Below are 22,899 nucleotides of genomic sequence, written 5' to 3'. Positions count from 1 at the left end.
TAGTGAGAAAAATAAAGATGAGGGAGAATTAACAAAAACTTAAATTCTGAATTGGAACCAAACCCCTGAAATTCGAAGATCACTTCCCACCTAAATATGCTCATTCTGTCAGAGAAAATAACAGCTGCATCAGAGCCTCCTTTTATGTAAGCCACCTTCTGATTACCAAGGGGCAGCAGTCTCCTTGGTGAACTGTCACTGTCACACCCACCTGACGTTAGGATATATACATTGAGTTCAACATCCTGAGTCATATATCAGTGCAGTCACAGATTATCACTGTGTGATCTATCAACAGTGGAAAACTGACACTGTCAAGTTTTCTGAGGACTTTCTGCTAGAAACAGGACTTATGACAATCACAGAGAATGGACCAAACATTTCATAGCTCTTATTTTGATAACTGAAGACTTCCTCAAAACAGTTGTTTAAGTCCAGAGAAGAAAAAAACAAATAAAGCATACAATAAAATACAATATGATGTTACAATGTTGTGGGTGTATTGCTTGCCTGCCAGAAAGAATCAGAATCAGTATCACATTATAACGTCAAAAGTATGTTGTTATAACAAGATGTTTGTCACGTTATAACAATATATTTTCACGTTATTACGACATATAAACTTATACTCACGTAATTACAAGAAACCTTTCTTGTTATACCAATATAATATTTATATTTTAACGTTCCACGCTATAACATGATAACTTGTTATAATATAAAACATTTCACATTATAACTTGATCATTTATATTATAACATGAAACGTGTCATGTTAAAATATCAAAACTTCAAAGGAAACAGTGTGCTGAGAATAAATGAAAGAATATGGCTCATTTGCAGGATTTAATCAAGTTCTGTCTCATGCTTGGGTTGAGACATGGTGAGTTTCTGCTGCTATTGAGCACGGTGGATGACATTGTGATAAATATGCATAAACTAAGATGGATTTTAAAATGCATGGGGCTGTACATAGGAAAGAATGAGTCCAAGCTACTGGAGGAAGCATCATTTTTCATTGTTCAGCTGGAGGGGCAGGGGTGGCTCTATGGATACAAGCTATACCATTTGAACTGCAGCTGAGTATGTTGTGACCCAAAGTACAGTGAGACATTTGTTGGAGTTTCTCGACCACCATGGTGTGGAGCATAGACAGAGAAAAGACCTGAAGGATCCAGACCTGATAGGCTTTTTTGAGAACGCATCATGTCCAACAGTAGATAAGTAATAAGTTTCCAGCAAATGAAAGACAGTGACTGTTTCACTGGAGACTTCTTTGTCTTTGACAAGCAGAATGTACTGTGCAGTTTGATTATCACTTAGGTATGTTAGATTGTCTGTGTTTCTATCTGTGTGTGTGTGTGTGTGTGTGTGTGTGTGTGTGTGTGTGTGTGTGAGATAGAGAGAGAGAGTGACCAGGTCTTCAAGAAACCAACCCTTTATCAACATTTTTGTAGGCAACATTTGCACTTAAAATCCAGGCACAGTGAGTACAACAGTAGCTATCCAATATCTCAAGTATAACATAGGCACATGCCAGTTTTGTTGACCTGATCCAATGATAGCTAACCACTATTTTAACTAAATCATGATGAGATTGTCATTGAATCCCCATCACAATGCAGCAAGTGTAAAGGAGATTTTGAAGTTTGGCTTTGCTGATTTATTGTTTGTTGTCATAGTTGCAGTTACTACACTTAGGATTTATTACAGATACTGCTCACATTCCTTTTAAACGTTTTTGCTCCGCCTTCGCCGCTTAGCAGGGACATCCAAATTGAGTGCACCTATTGCTAACTGGGATCCATAAGTGACTTTCATTCCCCTGTTCATTGAAGTGCTGCATCTAAAATGCTCCCAAACTGCCACTCACAGCCAGAGTCTGACACAAACTAAAAAATGAAAAGGAGCAGGCTACACTTAACAGTAACAATCCCATTAAATTCCTTCGGGAGTGCTACAAGATATTAATCATGTAGGCTAAGCAGCAGTCTTGTAGCTCACTTTTCACAACAATATCATCCAAACATCATTATTAATCTTGTAGGCAAACAACTTTGTTAAGAGCTTGCTGGCTTCATTTTCACGTTGCTTGTCACAGACATATTTTTATTCCTGATTTAAACAAAAAGAGGAGGGCAGGAAACAGTGGAGGCTTGTAAACAAGAATGCCAACAGAGAGGACCTCATGATGTGTTGCCTTTTAATGGCAGAGAACTTCCCACTCCCACCCACCACAGCAGATGAAACAATAGAGCTGTATCTTTTCCTAAGGGCATACATACTTTGACTAAGACTTATAAATTAGCAGGGCTACATTATGGCAACTAAGGCTTTGTTAGTTTTTAGTCAATCAGAAATTATTTTCATTTGTGAGGAAAATATCAAAAAATGTATCTCAATCACAATCTTGATTTGTGCAGAAAAAAACATTAATGTGGGTTTGACAAACTATTTTGCCCACCCTGTACATCTGCTCACCTAAAACCATCAGAATGGGGCCAGGTCCCTATGGTCGACAAATTAGTCCCACATAGAAGACAGCAGTTGAGATATGGTGATGTAAGATGATCCCAAAGTGATTCTGAATAATACATTTGTGATTCTGGAGTGTCTAACATCATTTGTTGTCAAGTTGTAGGTATGATAATTTTGCTGATATTATGTACCATTTTATATTAAATGGCAGGAGTTTGGGAGGTTCGCTGACTCCTTTCTCCCTCAGATTTGTGTGAGTTCTGTGTCTTCCACAGCCAGCCTCTCTCTCTCTCACTCACACATGCACACACACACACACACACACACACACACACACACACACACACACACACACACACACACACACACACAGAGTAACATAGACATACAGACACACAGGCAGAAAGCTGTTTACAAGTTAGTACTCATAGAGTTTACATAGATTACAGTTCAGACTGGACAGTACGACAGTAAATACAGCAGCAAACATCTGAGCCTACTCCACTGGTGTTACACTTGTAACTTACTTTCCTTGGTTGTTAACCTCTCCAGCATACTTTGCGCTACATAAACTGTTCAACTATCAAAATGTGTAGCTTCTTCAGGAGATTTATGCTTATATTCCACTTTTTGATAATATGTATAATTTTTGAAGCAATGAGTTAATTAATATGAGCTGCTTTTTCAACTATTTTAGCAGCCATTTTAACCATGGTGTCAGAAATCTCTTTCAGGTGTGATATTATGAGTTTCGCCTGTACATTTCTTTATTTTTCTTAATTTAGGCCACTTAGCTTTCAACTGATCTTTTTTTCTGTTTCATACATTTTGTATATTTTTGTACAGTTTTGTTGTGTTTGTTACACTTTCTATCAACAACTCAGCCCTTTTACAACCATTTCATTCCATTCAACTTCCAGCTTACAAGTTCTGCTTTTAATATTCAGTCATTGTGTCAGCTACTTCAGCATTGCTTCAGTAGTTGCTTCAGCTTATTCAGCATTGCTGCAACCTCATTCAGCTCTCAGCATTCACATGCCTTTTCTAGTTTTACTTTATGTTGTTGCAATAAAATTCAACATCATGGAGATTGGAACAGTAAGAGAAGCTAATTTTCACCATTTGCCTGTTGTTTCAGCACCACCACCACCACAGCATCCACCTGCAGTGTCTGGCCTGGGGGGTTAAGATATTTGCTCATCACTCCCCACAGTTATGTTCACATAGAGATATTGGGGGTGATGAACTTGAAACCAATGTCTAACTATGCTCTGCCATAATAAACATTTCAAATGTCTGTTGTGTGAATAAAATGGCCATTTCTGGCTTCTAGGCTGGTTTTGGGAGGAAGTTAGGGTCTTTCAGTTCATCCTGTTCCTTGACAATAATCATAATTGTGTTCAAAACGACTGGTTGAAAAAAAAGGACAAAAAGAAAACAGGCACTATTATTCAGCATGTAAACATTTGTATTTCTGATGCTTCTGAGTGATCGCGACATGAGGGTTCTTTTTAAACACTGTCATGAATTTCAAGCCTGGTAGATAATGATAAAAGACCTGTTTTGGTGTTATGGTTTGGAAAGTAACTGTTACTGTCAAAGTATTTGTGGTTTTGTACTTGTGTCTGTTCTGTGTCACTGTAGTTTTGTTTTTTGTCTTTCTTTTAGTGGGAAGAAGTCAGCGGCTATGATGAACACATGAACACCATACGAACATACCAGGTGTGCAATGTCTTTGATAGCAGCCAGAACAACTGGGTACGCACCAAATACATCCGCCGCCGTGGTGCTCAGCGCATCCACGTCCAGATGAAGTTCTCAGTGCGTGACTGCAGTTCTATACCCAATGTCCCTGGCTCCTGCAAGGAGACCTTCAACCTGTACTACTATGAGTCAGACTCAGACATGGCTACTAAATCATCCCCATCCTGGATGGAGAACCCCTGGGTGAAAGTGGACACTATAGCAGCTGATGAAAGCTTCTCTCAGGTTGATCTCGGTGGACGCATCATGAAGATTAACAGTGAAGTCCGGAGTTTTGGACCTGTTTCGCGCAATGGCTTCTACCTCGCTTTCCAGGATTACGGTGCCTGCATGTCACTCATTGCTGTCAGAGTCTTCTACAGAAAATGTCCCAGAGTGATCCAGAATGGTGCCGTCTTCCCTGAGACTCTGTCTGGAGCAGAGAGCACCTCACTGGTGGCTGCCAGAGGGGTGTGTGTTCCCAATGGGGAGGAGGTGGATGTACCCATTAAGCTGTACTGTAATGGGGATGGGGAATGGATGGTACCCATCGGGCGTTGCATGTGCAAAGCTGGCTATGAAGTGGTGGACAACGGTACACTCTGCAGAGGTAGGAACCTGCCACTGCTACTTCTGTTTACTTTTCTTCATTTCATGCCACAGCAGATTTGTATCTTCTTGTGTCAGATGCTGAACATTTCATTTAGTCAACTGAAATTTTACTGTTAACTATAATTGAGTGGTTTTAGCCTCAGTAGCAGTATGGGAATGAAAATATAGGCACATTGGTCAAGACTAATAAAACATAGTAATAATAATTATAATAATTATAAATAATAATATCTCAGCAAGTATTGCACCGTGTACAAAAATGTAATCAAAACATGATTATAGAATTTTTTATTTCTAATGTACTAGAGCCATTAGCAAGGCAAAGGTTTCACTTATGCATTGAAATACCTGGACCTCTGTTATTTTTGAAGACATTCAGTCAGTCAGTGATGAAACGTGGAAGTCACTAGAATTCATTGTGTGGGGAGCATGAATATCACTCAATACAGTATTTGTTGAGATTTTTCAGCATGGAGACAGCAGCACTGACTGACAAGGCAGCATCATTTTGCTGAGCATGTGTACAAATACACACTGTAAAAGAACAGCCCACTGCACATGGCCACAGAGAAACTGGAAATTTGGTGCCTTTTTGGAGCACCTTGTCAGTAGTTATTGTAAGATTAATTTCCCTAGCCCAAGGCTTTACATTGTAAGCCCTGCTATACAACTGCTATAGACAACTGCCATACAACTGCTATAGCCTGTCAATGTGTCTGTTTGCAGTTCCAATGGCTAAACAAAGAACATCAATTAAAAAAATTTTACAAAAACTGTCCGCCAATATTTTATCCTAACTACAATGGAGTTTTTTATTCTCAGACTATTTCAATTTGAGTCCACACATAGAGCTGCATGTTCTTCAAACAGTTCAACCTTGGTCTTACCAGTCCATCAAACATTTTCCAGTAGTGTTGTGGAGAGTCAAGCTGCTCTTTGACTTACTTCAGGTCAGTAATGCACCAACTTCCTCTGTGGTGTCCATGGCAGTACTCCATGCTCCATGATGTGTGTGTGGCTGACTCATGAACAGAGATACGAACCAGCTCAAATGATTGCTTTAAGCCTTCAGCTGTGACTCCGAGCTTCTTTGTTACATTACTGACGGAGTAACAGCAGCCACAGAACTGAATCATCTTCATCTATATACAGTTTGTCTGCCTGTGGACTGATGATGATCTCAACTCTGTGACCATTTCAGCTTCATGCTCATCACCTCTTCTTCATCCTCAGTCTCTGAGATCTTTGTTGTGAGGACTGGTTCACATCAGCTGATGTTTCTCTAAATCTTTGAGTGATGTTTTTAAGTCAAAGTGTGTCTAACCATTTAAACCTCCAATCTGGTTTCCCTGACTGACTGACTGACTGACTGACTGACTGACTGACTGACTGATATATAACTCCTGTCTTCAGTTAGCCTCTGTTGATGAGGGGTTCACAGTCTGTTTCAAGCTACACTGAGACAGTTTGAATCATGTTTTCAAATAGAGTGTGTTTGTTCATTAATGTAACTGAGATAAAGATCTGATCTTTCAAAGAGTGAGTTTTATTTTTCTTGCCACTGTATTTTAGTTGTATTTTTCTCAACTTTTATACCATGGTTTTCTCTGTTCATATAATTTGGTTAGTTAGCTACTTTCCATTTAAAACAGTTTCTAAGGTGTGCAGTGATGATTCTGATTCAATTGTAATTGAGACATCCTGTGGTTGCCAGCTGTGCACACTCTTCCTGGTATTAAAGTCTTCTATCCAATCTGTATCATTAATCCTGATGATCTGCTCCCCTGGTTCTCCCCTGGTTATTGGCTGAAGAAGGACTTTACATAATCCTTAGTGTACAAAGAAACCTCTGTAATCACAAAGCAAAAACTGAGCTTGCTAGGGGGCATGCACTGTGACAAAAAATGGATTTCTTCTATCTACATATGGCATTTAAGACTTTGGAGGACAGTAATTGGAAGACAACAGCTTTATACCACATTAGTGGAAATGATAGAAATGTATCTCAAACTATAACTAAACATGTTTCTACAATTACACTTTATTGTGACACTAGGATCATGATCAGTCCATTACCAAAGAATATTTATCTCTATGGTAATTAGTCAGTTTTTTTTCGTCTTGAACAGCACAGGCACTGCAAAAAAATAAATAAATAAAATGATTGAATCATAAATAAATTGACATTTAATCTTACTTAGACTTCACTTTTTCTATGTGCACCTGATCTTCCTCTCTCACTCTATCACTATCTCTCTTTTTCTTTGTCTCCTCATCTTGTCCTGTCTATCTTCACAAAGCTGAGCTTTGATTGTCTTTTCATTTTTATCTGTCAATGAAGAAATTAAACTGATATCTATTTAATGTATAGGGGTGCCAAACATACATTTCACTTTATACAAACTGACTTGAAATAAAAGAATCTTTCATTGAAAATTTATTAGTCTGACAGTAGATGGATATAATTATTGTTAGCTAGCTATGCAACTAGTTAATTCACTCAGCTGAAACTAACTCACAATGGACGACCACATACAGAAGATACTGGTCACATGATGTCTGGGAAAGAAAGATTGAACTACAAGTAGTTGCCACCAAAACTCTAGTTCCTTGTAAACTTGTAGTAACGACAAGATCACCCTCACACAAGCAATGACGCTGGTGATCAGATTAGAAAGTTTGAGATCTTGTCTTGTTAATTTTGTTATATACACTTTTGAAAAAATACAGAGGTCCAGTGTTGTGTACAATGAACTATATACTATACTATATAAACACACTATAGTTAGGATCAATTTAAAAGAATTAATCTAATTTGTTACAGCTAAATTTGTTTAGTTATTTATTTATTTTCTTCTATGATTTGGTTGAAACATTGAATTTTGAGTCAACATAACAGTCACAACCCAGCTCTAAAGCCATGACAAAATGCAAGGAAATGCAGGTTGGGACCAACAATTATAAATTTATTGACAACAAAATGATGTTAGTCACACAAAAGAACTAAGACAAGCTGTGAGATGTGGATAGATAGATAGATAGATAGATAGATAGATAGATAGATAGATAGATAGATAGATAGATAGATAGATAGATAGATAGATCCCCTAGGGGAAATTCATGTGTCCAGTAGCTCATTGTTGATAATAATAATAAATTAAAAATAAATAAATAATTAGATTAGTCCACTTCCTTTGGCTGAGGTTTTGTATAGCCTGTTGACAGTGGGAACAAAGGATCTCCTGAACCTCTCTGTTCTGCAGCGCAGTGAGATGAGACATTTGTGGCACCTGTGGCTGCTTCACTGTCCTGCCAGAATGTTGTGGAGAGGATGGTTGGCATTGGCCAAGATGTCCTCAATCTTACATTGCATGAATCTCTCCAAAACAGTCTTGAGTGAGTCCAGACTCCTGCCAAGCACAGACCCAGCCTTTTTGACCAGCTTGTCCAGTCTCTTTGTGATGCTGCCCCAGCAGACTGCAGCATAAAAGAGTACACTGGCCACCGCTGACTTATAAAACATGTGCAGCACTTCACTGCAGACGTCAAAGGACCTGAGCCTCCTGAGGAAAAAGAGCCAGCTCTGACCCTTCCAGTAGATGGCATCCATGTTCAGGGACCAGTCCAGTTTGCACCACCTCAATGTCCTTCCCTTAAATGTTTACTGGCTGAAGTGTGGGCCTAGACCTCCGAAAATCCATGACCATCTCCTTGGTCTTGGAGGTGTTCAGAAGGAGGCAGTTGTTGCCCCATAAACTGACAGCCATTGTCATATCCCTGTACTCCTCTTCCTGCCCAAGGAGGGATCCACCCCCATCCCTTTCAGCTTGTCTTTAAGAATTGGAGGTTGGATGGCGTTAAATGCACTTGAGAAATCAAAGAACATAATCCTCATGTAACCACCTGGCTCATCCAAGTAAGAACGGGCCCAGTGGAGCATGTAAAGGATGGCATCATCCACTCCAATATGTTCTTTGTAGGCGAACTGTAGGAGGTCTAGTGCATGTTCAACCTGTGGCCTCAGTTTTCCACAGGACCAGGACCCTCCCTGTTTGAGGGTTAAGTTAAAGATCATCTGGAGAGGCTCAGCCAGCTGGGCTGCATAGTCCTTTAACAGCCTTGGACACACACCATCCGGGCCTGTTGCCTTTCCAGGGCGTAGCCTCTTGAGTTCTGCCGTCACCTCCTCCGCTGGACAAGAGACTTGACCCCAGCGTCGAGGGAGTTGCAGCTGCAGTTTCAGGTTGTGGAGGAAATGCCATAGGAGAAGCTGCAGCTGAAGCAGTGGGAGAGAGAACAGGTGAGGCTGTGTCAAACCTGTTGTAGAACAGGTTGAACTCATTGGCCTTGTCCACATCACCTGATGTTGCCTGGCTTTGCTTCTCATTATAGCCAGTGATGGTCCTCATCCCCTTCCACACCTCTCTGGTGTTGTTGTGTTGCAGCTTCTTCTCTACTTTCTTTTAGTAGTCCTCCTTCGCCTGCTTTAATCTCCTCTTCAGCTCATGTTGCACACACCTGAGCTTCTCCCTGTCTCCATCCCTGAAGGCCTCCTTTTTCTGGTTGAGGAGGGTCTTGATGTTACTGGTGATCCAGGGTTTGTTGTTTGGAAAGCAGTGTACAATACTTGCTGGATATCACTGTTCAGTGGTGTGGTTGCATATTTGCATATGAGTGGGATGTATAAACTGCACTCTGCTTGTCAGAACACACTGCAACATCAGTGAAGCGCTGAATCCGACCAATTACGCACAATGGCAATGCGCTCAAACTGTGAAAAAAATGACTCAGGATCACGCTCAGACAATTTGGGCAACATACGCAAATTACTTAAAACATCAATATCCCCCGAAAGCTGCTCGGAAACAAAGCCAACTTCCTACCTAAATCATTGTCAGCAGAAATCTTGCCTTCCTTAACCAGCTCCAATCTGGCCTGCTCTGTCTGCTGCCGCATCCTCTCCACAGCCAACTCCTTTTTTCTAACTCTGCTTTTACTTTGAATTTTTCGTGCTCCAGCTCTAACAGTAGAAACTCCCTTTGTTGTTCAAATGGTAAAATTTGTAGTCATTAAAGGTGGAGACAACCCGTTACTGGGAGAAACAGCTGATGGATCCTCAGTCAAAATATTAATTTCCGTTAGGTATGACTTCAAGACAGCCTTTATCCTCTCTTTCTGAGGCTTATCACCCACATCAATGTTATAGTTTTCTGCTATTTTCAGAAGTTGCTCTCTCGTGTACAAATCTAATAACTCTTGAGAAGGAAAAGTAAAAAATTCCTACAGGTACCATACCTACCCATGTGTGTGTGTGAAATCAGTGCAACAAAGTGAAATCTATGGTGGCGCACAAGCCAAACAGATGGCACAGGCAGAAACAAGCGCTCCCCACTAGCTGACTGTCTAACCGAATCTACCTATCTAAACTCAACCCTAGTCTTCATTCAGGTAATGGTGGCAGGTAATTATGCACTATACCCCAGTGGCGAGGGAAGGCAACCAGAAACTGGCGAACCCCTGAACCATGGACATGCTCCCGTGCCAGAAAACACTTGCCTTACATTGATTTCCCTTTTCCACACGAAGACAAGAAAAACTCCTCGCACAAACAAATCATCAGGTCCAACTAAACCAACTAGGCCATCAACCGCGTCCCACAAACAAAAACCCAAATTTCCCGCTATTGGATAAAGGAATTATGCAGGCAGCTCCAACACGCAATCCCAAGGAACCCCCTTAACCCTAACACAAAAGTAAAATATGCAGATGAGCCGAGACAGAGAGAGCTCCAAACAGCCTGAAGAGGTGATCGCTTATAGGACAGATGCACTGATATTAAGTATACTTTTAAGTATAGTTTTTACTTTTGAATAAACAAATTATATCACTCTTATTTTGTTACAAGCTATTTTATTAACTTTTTTCAAGGTAAATATCTGATTGAGTACAAACCACAATTTCTAATTCTACTTGTCACAAGTCAAAATGTTACTCCACATCAGTCACAATATTTTTTACTTTTTTACAACTTCAATTTTACAACAAACAAAAGCTACATTTGCTATAATATAAAAGTAGAATTTTCATTAAGGATAAAACAAACAATTTTGTTCATGTACAATTTTGTTTACTTACTACAAATAAAGACAGGAAAATTCTCTTTTTAAAAACTATGTATTACCTTCTCTGTTATATACTAAAACACACACACACACACACACACACACACACACACGCACACACACACACACACACACACACACACACACACACAAAATAGAAAAATAAAAATAACCTCAATGAACTTTTCAGCCAGTAAAGCTAGCCAGTATGTACTTTGCACATCAACACTTGTTGGGGAAAGTAACCAAATTAAGTAAATGATGGTCTTTTCCATGCTTTCTGTTTAACTTTAAAATGTTAACATGTAAAACTGGTTGGTACAATTTTCCTTTAGAATGTGAGATGTGTAATAGCCATGAAGAAGGGTAAAAATCTAAAAAAAAAATCTTAAAACTTCACTATCCTTTAAAAAAAGAGACCAGAATGTGTGAATGTAACATTATATTGAACCATTAAATACAAGATCAACAGGCCAAAAAAATAATGAAGGAAAATTGCTGTGGTTGCAATCTATGAACAAAGGTTGCTCTTTTGTGCTCAAGTCAGTTTAAGAAATAACATTAAAATGCTAGTACTACTGAGTTATTGGTCACTGTGAATTTAATATTCACATTTTCAGTGCTACAACATTTATACCACAGACAGAAGTCTGTTAACAGAAGTTTTGAAATAAAGTTTGTTTCTCTTTATTATTTATATTTAACAATAACCCCTTCCATTATCATGGAATGTATCTGAATACAAGCAATAAATGAGAACAAAAAACATGCTGTGTCCAAATCTCTTTCTTTGTTTAATTCAATATTTCGAGCTTGAGGCTCAGACTGCACACTCTGTGTGTCATTTTCTTTGGCTCTATCTGCATGAATATTTTCTGCAGTGAAGGATTGGAATTCTACTGAGTAGAGGTTGGCAATATTCACATTTGTGCAACACTAAACACACCAGTAGTTATACTTAAAGACATGTATTAACAATGTAAAAACACACAATGTCTAATCTAGTATATACAGGTGTGTGTGTGTGTGTGTGTGTGTGTGTGTGTGTGTGTGTGTGTGTGTGTGTGTGTCTGTGTGTGTGTCTGTGGGGACACAGACAAAGGCCTTTGCTGTTCTACACTAACTCTGACCTGGGCTGGGGCCTTGTTGCCCCTTGAAGAGCTGAGAGGGGAGAGCAGGAGAAGAGATTGAGAGAATGAACAGAGAAAGAGATCTGGTTTCGTTTGGTGACACCCTGGGGGGTCACATGTCACACACTGACCAACACTGACTGGTCAGTGAGGTCCCTGGGGGGGGTCGTCCCTGGATGTGAACAGTGAGGAACTGTGGGGAAGTGAGTTCCTTTGTCTGTGGAGCAAAGAAGCATCTGGTCTCTTGAATGAGTCTCAACACTAGCTAAAATGGAGAGAGAAAATTCAGTAAAGTCATTAAAAATGCCTTTTGAGAGGACAAAATTGTAGGAGAAGTTGAGAGTCAAAGAGCTTGGACCTGATCAGCCTGAAATCTGAATTCAACAGCCATCCAAATACAGAGGAAGGGAATATACCTAGACATTTTCAAGGAGCTGGTTCAGTAAGAAGGCTTGGTTAACTGCATGTAGTGATAGCAATGCTTTATTTTGCTTTCCTTGTCTCATCAGGATCAGACCCAGCATGGATTCAGACAGGATTGATTGACGTTTTAGGATACACTTTTTGTAAGGTTCACGGTGTCCATATATGGCTGTTTTCTGTTTCACTGCCAGTGCAATATTCTAACATCAAAGGGAAGTGTTGAAAAACCAGTAACCTCTAAAAACAGCTTAGAAAATCTACAGATTTGCTGATTATATGCAGTCTCAAGATGGTGTTTTTGAGTTAATGAGTACAGTACATTTTTGTAATAGTTTGTATGACAAATTACTCTTTTGAAGAAGCTGTTTTGCTCAAATCTCAGTGCAATTAGGAGGCTGAACTGGCGTTTCAACTGTGGATAATTTTCCAAGTAATAATGTTTGGGTATAATTATTTCTGGGGGAAAACAGGATAAGAAATGTGCAAGGTGAGTGGAGTCTGGTTATTTTTGTGACTCTGCTCAGACAGTGTGTCAGGTACAGATCCTGTATAGTTGTGAGAGAGGTCCTGATGATTTTCCCTGCTATCTTCATTTTAGATTCTTTCTAAAGTCAACAGTGATCTCTTCAGTCTTGTTTGGTGTTTAGTGACAGGTTGTTACAAATACACCAGGCAATGAGTTGGTTCACTTGCTCCCTGTAGGAGTCATTGTCATTGCTGATGAGGCCAATCACTGTTGGGTCACCTGCAAATTTGATGATGTGATTTGAGTTGTACTTGGCACAACAGTAGTGGGTTATTAGAGTAATGAGCAGAGGGCTCAGAACACAGCCCTGGGGGAAACAATGTTCAGGGCGTTAGTCTCGGAAGGGCTTTTTCCAATTCGTACTGCTTGGGGTTTGATCATGAGGAAGTCTAGTATCCACTTATACAGAGATGTGTTGAGACCTAGTGGGCCAAGTTTGTTAGCCAGGGTTCTGGGGAAGGACTGTATTGAATGTGGCGCTAAAGTCGATGAGGAGCATCCGCAAGTAACTTTTCTTATTCTCCAGATGTGCCAGACTCAGGTGAAGTGCTGCTGAAATGGTGTCATCGTGGTTGTTTTCAACGATACATTTTAACAAGATAAAGGATTTTAGTCTTTAGATGTCTCGATCTTAACTTATCAGAGAAAAATGCTGAGGAAATGTTAGACAGCTCAGATCTCAGCTGCTGGAGATGTCCTGTCCTGTGTCCACTAAATAGTGGATCGGTGAATCTTTGATTTTTAAAGTGAAACTGCTCTATTGGTGTTTCTACTGGTTTTAATCCCCTCCGTTCGTTACAGAGAGGAGGACACCTCTATGGATAATTTGGCTGCTGGTAAAAACCTGCTGAATGTCTGGTTCATAAGTTATCAAAGGAACAACGAAAACAAAGGGTAGCAGCAATGTCAGCTCCCAATTCCTCCCTGAGTCTCTGTCTGCTGCACAGCGCACCCTCTATCTATTTTTTCAGATAGCTGCAGTGAGAGAGAGTCAGGTAAAGAGGGGGGATGACATGCGGGACACGGGTTGGTCTGGAACCTGGGCCGCTGTGGGTAGGACTAAGCCTCTACCAGGTGAGCTATTGGGTCCCCTGAATTTCTGATTTTTAAATTGAAACTGCTATGTGTTTCTACTGGTTTTAATCTCCTGGTCTGTTTGTTATTGAGATGAGGACACCTCTTTGGATAATTCAGCTGCTGGTAAAAACCTGCTGAACCTCTGGTTCATAAGTTATCAAAGGAACAACGAAAACAAAGGGTAGCAGCAATGTCAGCTCCCAATTCCTCCCTGAGTCTCTGTCTGCTGCACAGCGTCTGTCAAACACTGACTTTAAATGTGAAACTGCTTTATTTTGTGTTTTTAATGATTACAATCACCAGGTCTGTTTGATTTCCTGAACCACTGACACTGAAGGTATCCAAACCAGTAGAAGCTCACAGTAATGATGGTAAAGACAACTCCCATGATCCCACACTCTTTCATGACATCATCCAACACATCTTTTGTCATTGTTATGACTGAGAGACCCCTAGCAGCAGAAGTTAAATTTTTTTTAAACTCTTACAACTCTTACATTTAACTCCATAAATCTTTTGAATTGATCACATCATCCTGACAATCAGCGCACACTCACACAAATTCACATTTTGCACTTTGCACAAATTCAAAATTCACACTTTACACTTCACACAAATTCAAACTGTAATAGGTGAATAAGTTCATACTGTATGAGACAAAAAAAACATGATAACTGCAATAATTCTCTTTTAACTTAAATATTTTAGATCGATTTTTAAGGATATATAAAACTGCTTGAAATTACTTATCATTTTATTTATTTATTGCTATTGTCTGGCAAATATATATCTGAGGTCAAACTTGTTCTCTAAAGTGCTGCAATACGATTTTTGTTTGTCATTCCTATTTAAATATACATGCAAATAAAAATTATGCTCACAGTTTTTCATTTTGGGACTTACCAAATACAGCTATACTAGATTATACTGACAGATAAGTAGTAGTAGTGAGTGAGAATAGAATATTAATTCTTCTACTTTAATCAGTACTCATCACAATTCCTTCTACATCCGTATGAGGTTCTAGGCATCTGGGCCTAATATTATAGGAGCTGTGGCCTTTTTAGTTTATTTTGTCACAGGTGGGCAGGAACCTCTCTAAAAGCAAAACTATGGAAAAATGTGCTTTTACTCTTTAATATGAACCAATAAAAAACATACTGAAGCATTTTTCTGCCTAAAAAACCTTTTGAAATCATTCAGCCTCTCAGCTGTTTTCACACCTTTAAAATTCTATTTGCATTGGCTCAGAAGTGCCCATCCCCCCCTTGTTTGGTCTTATTCGACAGGGCAAAATCATGTCTTTCAAGCTAGAATGATTGACAGAGGCAGTAAACAGCAGTGTTTTCTCTGACTGAAAGAATTGCATCATGGGTTTTTCACTTGGGTATGCTTGCTGTCTTCACCCAGGCCTCATGGAGTGAAAACTTAAATGGATCTTTGCAGATGGACCTCCATTTTTTAGCCAGAAAGCTAACGAATACAAGCATACCGGCTGACACAACCACTTATGCAGCAGGAAGAAGAGAAATTGATGAAATGCGGAGAGAAGTGCTACGAATAGTTGTTCTACTGCCTGCAATGGACTTCTCATGACAATATACATAACATGGAATACTTTGATCTGTGGACCCTTAGGTACACAGGAATAAAAATGATCAAGGAATGGACTTCTAGACCTCCTCAAAGGTAGGGAGTCACCACCACTTCACTGGTTTTGCTGGTGTATGATGTTGTAGCGTGAATACCACAATTTAGAATTTAAGATGAGATAAGATATTCCTTTATTAGTCCCACAGTGGGGAAATTTCCAGCATCACAGCAGCAAAGTGGACAGTACAAAGAAACACACACTGTGGGTGCAGCAGCCTGTTACTGAAGGAGCTGCTCAGTGCTGTCAGAGTGTCCTGCATGGAGTGGGACATGTTGTCCTACAGGGATGATAGCTTAGCCATCATCCTTGTGTTGCTCACTACCTCCACTGGGTCCAGGGGGCATCCCAGAACAGAGCTGGGCTTTTTGATCAGTCTGTTGAGAATTTTCCTGTCAGCAGTGGAGATACTGCTGCCCCAGCAGACCACACCAAAGAAAATGGCTGATGCCACCACAGAGTCATAGAAGGTCCTCAGGAGTGCGCCCTGCACTCCAAAAGACCTGAGTCTCTGCAGCAGATGCAGCCTGCTCTGTCAGTCCAGTTCAGTTTATTGTGAACACCCAGGTACTTGTAAGAGTCCACTATCTCAATGTCCATTCCCTTGATGTTCACCGGTGTGGGAGGAGTGTGTTTCTGTCTGCGGAAGTCCACCAGCAGCTCTTTGGTCTTCCCAGCATTGATCTGGAGGCAGTTCCATTGACACCAAACACTGACCAAGTCCTGGGTCAGTTCTCTGTACTCCCTTTCGTCCCCATCAGTGATGAGGCCGACAGAGTCGTCAGAGAACTTGTCAGTGGAGTTGTAGGAGAATTCTTCAATGTAGAGGGTGAAGAGGAGCGGAGCCAGAACTGTTCCCTGTGGGGCTCCCGTACTGCAGACAACTCTGTCAGACACACAGTCCTGGATCCTCACATACTGCAGTCGGGTGGTGAGTTAGTTGAGGATCTATGTGGTGAGATGACGGTCCACTCCTGTGCACTCCAATTTGTCCCTCAGGAACATGGGCTGGATGGTGTTAAAAACACTGGAGAAAACAAAGAACATGATTGTGTTGACAGTGCTCCCAGCCTTTTCCAGGTGGGAGAGGGATTGCTGCAGGAAGTAGATGACATCTCCTCCAATGCCAGGCTGATAAGCAAACTGAAGTGGGTCCATCGATGGGCTCACCACGGCCGAAGATGGTCAAGGACCAGCCGCTCCAGGGTCTTCATCAGGTGGGATGTCGTTGCCACCGGCCTATAGCTGTTGAGGTCCTTGGGGTGCAGAGTCTTCGGCACCAGTACCGCACAGGAAGTTTTCCACAGCTGTGGCACCCTCCCCAGCTTCAGGCTCCGGTTAAAGATGTGCTCCCCTATCCTGCACAGTTGATCAGTGCAGGACTTGAGGAGCCATGAACTGATGCAATCAGGACCAGCATTTCTTGCATTGATCATCCTGAGTTCTTTCCTCACCTGGCTTGTTGTGAGGGACAGGTTGGAGCCAGGTGACTGTGTGCTGGAGGTTGGGGAGGAGGGATTCCCTCGTCCAGATGACTGATCAAATCTATTGAAGAAGAGAATTAGGTCATTCGCTCACCTCCTGCCACCCGCAGGCTGGGAATTGGGTTCCTTGTAGCCTGAGATGGTTCAAAAGCCCCTCCAGATTCCGCTGATGTTGTTCAGCTGCAGCTGGTTCTCCAACCTCCTCCTGTAGCTGCCCCCCCCCAGCGTTCTCCTCAGCTCCCTTTGCACTTCCTTCTTCCTCTTATTTCCCAACCTGAAGGCTCTCTTCTTTTGTTTGAGGAGGACCTTGATGTTGGGAGTGATCCAGGGTTTATCATTTGAAAAACACTGTACAGTCTTGGTGGGTACGGCATTTTCCACACAGAAGTTTATGTAGTCCATAATGCAATGTGTCAGACTGTCAGTATCCTCTCTGTGGTGACCACAAAGCACTTCCCACACGGTTGCAAAGCAGTCCTTTGAAGCCTGTTCAGCCTCTTTAGACCATCTCTTGACTGTGCGAGTGACTGCTGGCTGCCTGCGTAAAAGAGGTTTGTACACAGGGAGGAGGTAAACCAGGTTGTGGTCTGATCTTCCCAGGGGAGGGAGAGGTGTTGAGTTGAATGCTTCCTTTGAGTTGGCATAGAATAGAGTAGGTCCAGTGCTTTATTGTCTCTGGTGGGGCAAGTGACATACTAGGTGAATGTGGGTAGAGTGGAGTCCAGAGAGGCATGATTGAAGTCACCAGAGATGAGGAAGAGGGCATGAGGGTGCTCTCGTTGAAAAGTAGGGCACCAGCCCTCATAGAGGACAACACTGAATTACTGTATTTCTTTGATTTATGTGATCAGTCTCATATCAAAAGCTGTGACTTCTTGATTCAATGGATCTCCAGTCCTTACTTCAAAAGAACACAACAGGAAAACGACTGAGTGTGAATAAAAGTTTATTATCTAGACAATTATCTACAGAGTTCAAGCATCTCGGGGTGTTGTGTACAGGTGAGAGTAGGATGGAGCGGGAAATTGACAGGATTTGATTGGGGCAGCATCAGCAGTAATGCAGACGTTGTACCAGACTGTTGTGGTGAAGAGGGAGCTGAGCCGGAAAGCAAAGCTCTCAATTTACCAGTCGGTCTTTGTTCCATCCCTCACAATGATGGTCAAAATGCGCTGGCTAGTGACTGAAAAAATGAGATTGCGGGTACAAGCAGCCAACTGAGGCTTCATGTCATGAATCAACTAGATGTTGGAAACTTTCCTCTGAGACTCATGTTGACATGATTGCATCACATAATTTCTGCAGATTTGTTAGCTGCACATTCATGCTGTCAATCTCCTGTTCTACCACATCCCAAAGGTGTTCTACTGGTTCAGTTCTGGAGACAGGTGGGACCAATGAAGTTCACTGAACTCATTTCATGTAACAAGTTTGAGACGACTTTTGCTTTGTGAAATGAAGCATTGATTGTGCTTGGAGTGGCCAATAGAAGATGGTAAACTGTGGCCATAAAGGCTAAATTTCTCTGGTGAGCCTATGCCCTGTATAGCCTCAGATTCCTGTTCTCTATCATATCAAGACATAAAACATAAACATGAACATAAACCATGTTGTATGTACAGTGACTGATCCCAGTGGGGGCAGCTAATGTGGACACTCTTTCAGACACATCACCTGTGGTGACCACACACTGCTTAGCAACACATGATTATATCACCACCACACAAACGTGGCCTCTTCGATTCCTTGATTTCCATGGTCAAGCAGTTAGATGAGTTAGATGTATGCATACATTTAAGTTGTCAGTGGGTCATCGTTTGTGTTTGACATCAGCTTGACATAAGTGGGTGTAGTGGCTTCAGGTCACCTGTGGGTCTGAGTCCTAAAGAAGAGACCAAACAACAAAAAGCATCTCCATTTTAATATCCACTCTGCATAACCATCAATAACAATCAACACCTGTGATTATAATGACGACAGCTGCTAATAGCATGTCAAGGTAAACAAAACTGCCAATGCCTCAGAGTATGAATCTGGTAATTTGATGATAATTTGATTTGCCATAATTTGATCTGCCTAATGAAACTTTTTGACCATTAAGACGCTGACAGTGGTTAACTGCTAGTAACTTAACAAACATGTGATGAAGCAGCTGGTACAAACGCTGGATGATGGAGAAAACAAAGAAAACAAAGAAAGCTCAGTAACTAATGAGATATGAGGCTTAACAGTACAAATAAATGTGGGCTCACTATTTGACAAGCAACAGGTCACTGTTGCCTTTTTTATCTAACGGGTTATAAAAGCTTATTAATGATTTATAAAAGTGTTAACAAGCTTATTAATAAACTAGTTATAAACCATTAAGAGATCATTTATAGGGGTAGTCCTTTTAATCACACCCTCCATCTTGTTCTGACATATAGCATAGGAATTGAACAATTCATTGCTATTTAGTCCACAAAAAGCCCTCCATAATGCCAAATATATTCTTTCTTTCTTGTTTTGTGTAGTCTCTGACAGGCTCCTCTTCTCTAACACATTTTTCTGACCTTGTGGACAAGTGAACTGACAGCATCTGACGGAGTCCCAGTACATGTCACTTCAATGAACTGACCTTTATGAGATGCAGACATCCGGGCTATCATGACGAGAAATATGCACTGTGGTGGAAAATGTAGAGATGGAAAAGCTCAGACACAGTATTTTAGAATCTGACTAACAAGAATACTCACGCTGAAGCAGCCAATTGACAATATGACATGAAGGCACTATGGATTGATTTGATGGGGCCATTTTTTTCTGCATGAGCATTTTGTTCCTAAGCTTACTCTTTTTTCTATTTTCTGTGTCCCATGTCCTACCCTACATCTCCCTTACAGCTTGTGCATCAGGCTTCTTTAAGGCTGCACAGGGAGACCACAAATGTCTGCAGTGCCCCATTAACAGCCGAACCACAAGTGTTGGAGCAACAAATTGTGTCTGTCGCAACAGCTACTACCGCACTGACTCTGACCCTCTACAGATGCCCTGCACCAGTATGTATATACTAAACAGCAAAGAGCAATTTGATGTGAACACCAATCCATTTCTGAAATGCACATAACAAACAAAAATAACAAAAACACACGGTTTACATGTATATCAACATAGTTATCTTCTTCTTGAGACAATGGGCACAGAAATTGAGCTCTATGCTGATGTTCTATACATAGTGAGATACAGATAATTTCTATCATAAATCCTGTGTCCAATATGAATAGTGAGGGAGGTTATGTTACTGTAGTGGCTGTAAAGAGGGAAGACCAGACAGGAAGTAAAAATTCTATGGTCCTAACTCTATCTCTAAGGCTAACCCTGCAAAGAATGCAAATGCAAACTAATTTCAGCTTCAGATGATGATGCACCAAATCTACCAGTCAATCTTGTTCCAGCATACCATTTGTGAACAAGATATTTGAAATCCCTCTCTTGGGACAGTGACTCTTGATCTGAATGCTCCATTGACTGGCAGAGAACCATGGTCATAGACTCGGAGGTGCTCACTTTCAGACAGCCCCTGTGCATAATGGAGGTCACAGCCTGATGTAGTTAGTAGAACCATATAATCTTGGGGCCACTATACCGAACACCCTCCACACCATAAGAATCACAAGTGGAAGAAGTGCGGGACACCACTCGAGTATCATTGCAAGGGTAAACAACTTGTCCAGTGCTCCATGACCAGGGACCACATTGTTCATCATTATTATTATTATTATTATTATTATTATTATTATTATTATTTCTATCTAAATTTCAAACGTTTAAAAAAATATTAAGAAATAATAGTTAGTGATATGGATTTAAAAAATACAAATACAAAGTCGAGAGAAAGACTGACATGGATATCCTCTCTGGTCTTTTGTAGTAAACAGAAAAATGTTGTAAGAGCACCAACTGCAGAAACTTAAACTTCATCAGAGGAAAATCTGAGGGGAAAAAAATAATCACAGTCTTGGATTGGCTGTTTGCAAAACAAAGTGCAACGCGATGCCAAGTAGATTTTTCAAGTATTGTTCCATATTTAGGGCAATGGGCACAAACCCAGAAGAAGCAGACAAATCATTACATTACCAGTATAATTATTGTAATGTTATTATAATTCATTTTTTCCCATCTCTTCCAGCTGTTCCATCAGCTCCACAAAATGTCATCTCCATAGTGAATGAGACCTCTCTGAGGCTGGATTGGAGCCCACCACAGGAGAGCGGTGGCCGAGAAGACGTTGTCTACAACATCATATGTAAGAGCTGTGGCAGTGGGCGGGGTGGCTGCACCCGCTGTGGAGACAATGTGCAGTTTGTCCCTCGTCAGCTGGGACTGACTGACACCCACGTCCACATCAGTGACCTCCTGGCTCACACCCAGTACACATTTGAAATACAAGCTGTCAATGGAGTATCTGACCAGAGTCCTTATTCACCACAGTACACCTCTGTCAACATCACCACCAACCAGGCTGGTGAGGCTAACCCTGCATTTTAAATTGGATGATGTTACTATAATGACTGCTCAGTGATTCGATGAGTTGATAGGTCCAAAAGGTTCTGTTTCAGTAGCCTGTCTGCCTTTCATTTTGTCTACTCTAACTTTGCAATCTTATTTTGTTCTCAGCACCATCAGCAGTGTCCATCATCCACCAGGTCAGTAGAACCCCTAACAGCATCACACTGTCCTGGTCCCAGCCTGATCAGCCCAATGGAGTTATCCTGGACTATGAGCTGCAGTACTATGAGAAGGTACATCAGTGCTGATGATAAAAGTCAGGCCTTCCCCAAATTTCTTACTGCTCATTTATAGTTTTGATACTTTCAGACAGCATTTGTCTGATTATTTTCTGATTTATCATTAGTGATGCATGTGTTTCAGAACCAGGCCGAGTGGAACTCATCTCTAACACGGAGTCAGACCAACACTGCAGTCATACGAAGCTTGAAACCTGGAACGATCTATGCCTTTCAGGTTCGGGCTCGGACTGTTGCTGGATTTGGACGCTTTAGTGGCAAAATGTACTTCCAGACCATGACTGAGGGTAAGACTGACAATCAGCTAAATGTAAACAAATGTTTACCTAATATACTTGTGGAGCGGAAGGAGTTATTTTGGGTGCCCCTGGTATCAGAAGTAAAAGTGCAATTCATGTGTCTCATAGACAGTGGCATGTCTATGAGACACATAGTGTAGCACTTCTACAGCTTGGATTTGCATGAAGCAATTGTATTAACTGCATTACAAAATATCTGGTTCTTTGATAGAAAGTCAAAGGTTCAAGCTCATGCACATAAAAGTGCTTTTTGGCTTTTTGGTGTTTGGTTTTATTTTGATACTCACCTCTTGTCTCATTCCACATCCCTGCACTTTGTGCCCTGCTGTGCTTCCCTCCTGTGTGATTACTTTACCCCACCCTAATGTGCTGCACCTGTGTGTCATTGTCTCCCTTGCCCCAGTGTATTTAGTTTACTTTAGTTTCAGTACTCACTTTACTTTGTGCCAGTTCATCTTGTTCACTAGTGTCAGAGTTCAAGCCTTTTCCCCTATGTGTATGGTTGTATATATTTCTAAGTAGAGACTGTGACTTTACCTGCTGAGTGTCTCGAGTTCTGCTTTTGGG

The 22,899-nt window shown here is 41.0% G+C and overlaps 1 protein-coding gene across 1 annotated transcript in view; it reads left to right on the top strand.

Annotated features, from left to right (window-relative positions):
- The window catches only part of LOC111670708 (ephrin type-B receptor 2-like), a 34,455-nt gene that overhangs the window by 1,231 nt on the left and 10,325 nt on the right, over window positions 1-22,899 (top strand). The window contains exons 5-9 of the mRNA XM_023427553.2: window positions 4,147-4,831; window positions 20,129-20,284; window positions 21,415-21,750; window positions 21,903-22,027; window positions 22,158-22,320. Coding sequence (XP_023283321.1) covers window positions 4,147-4,831; window positions 20,129-20,284; window positions 21,415-21,750; window positions 21,903-22,027; window positions 22,158-22,320 — 1,465 coding nt within the window. The remainder of the gene's footprint in view (window positions 1-4,146; window positions 4,832-20,128; window positions 20,285-21,414; window positions 21,751-21,902; window positions 22,028-22,157; window positions 22,321-22,899) is intronic.

This window comes from Seriola lalandi, unplaced genomic scaffold (genome assembly GCF_002814215.2).
Source record: "Seriola lalandi dorsalis isolate HSWRI2012SDOR001 ecotype SW California unplaced genomic scaffold, Sedor1 jcf7180002054861, whole genome shotgun sequence".
Taxonomy (NCBI): Eukaryota; Metazoa; Chordata; class Actinopteri; order Carangiformes; family Carangidae; genus Seriola; species Seriola lalandi.
Note: the sequence above shows the minus strand (reverse complement) of the source record. Positions and strands in the feature narration are given on the sequence as shown.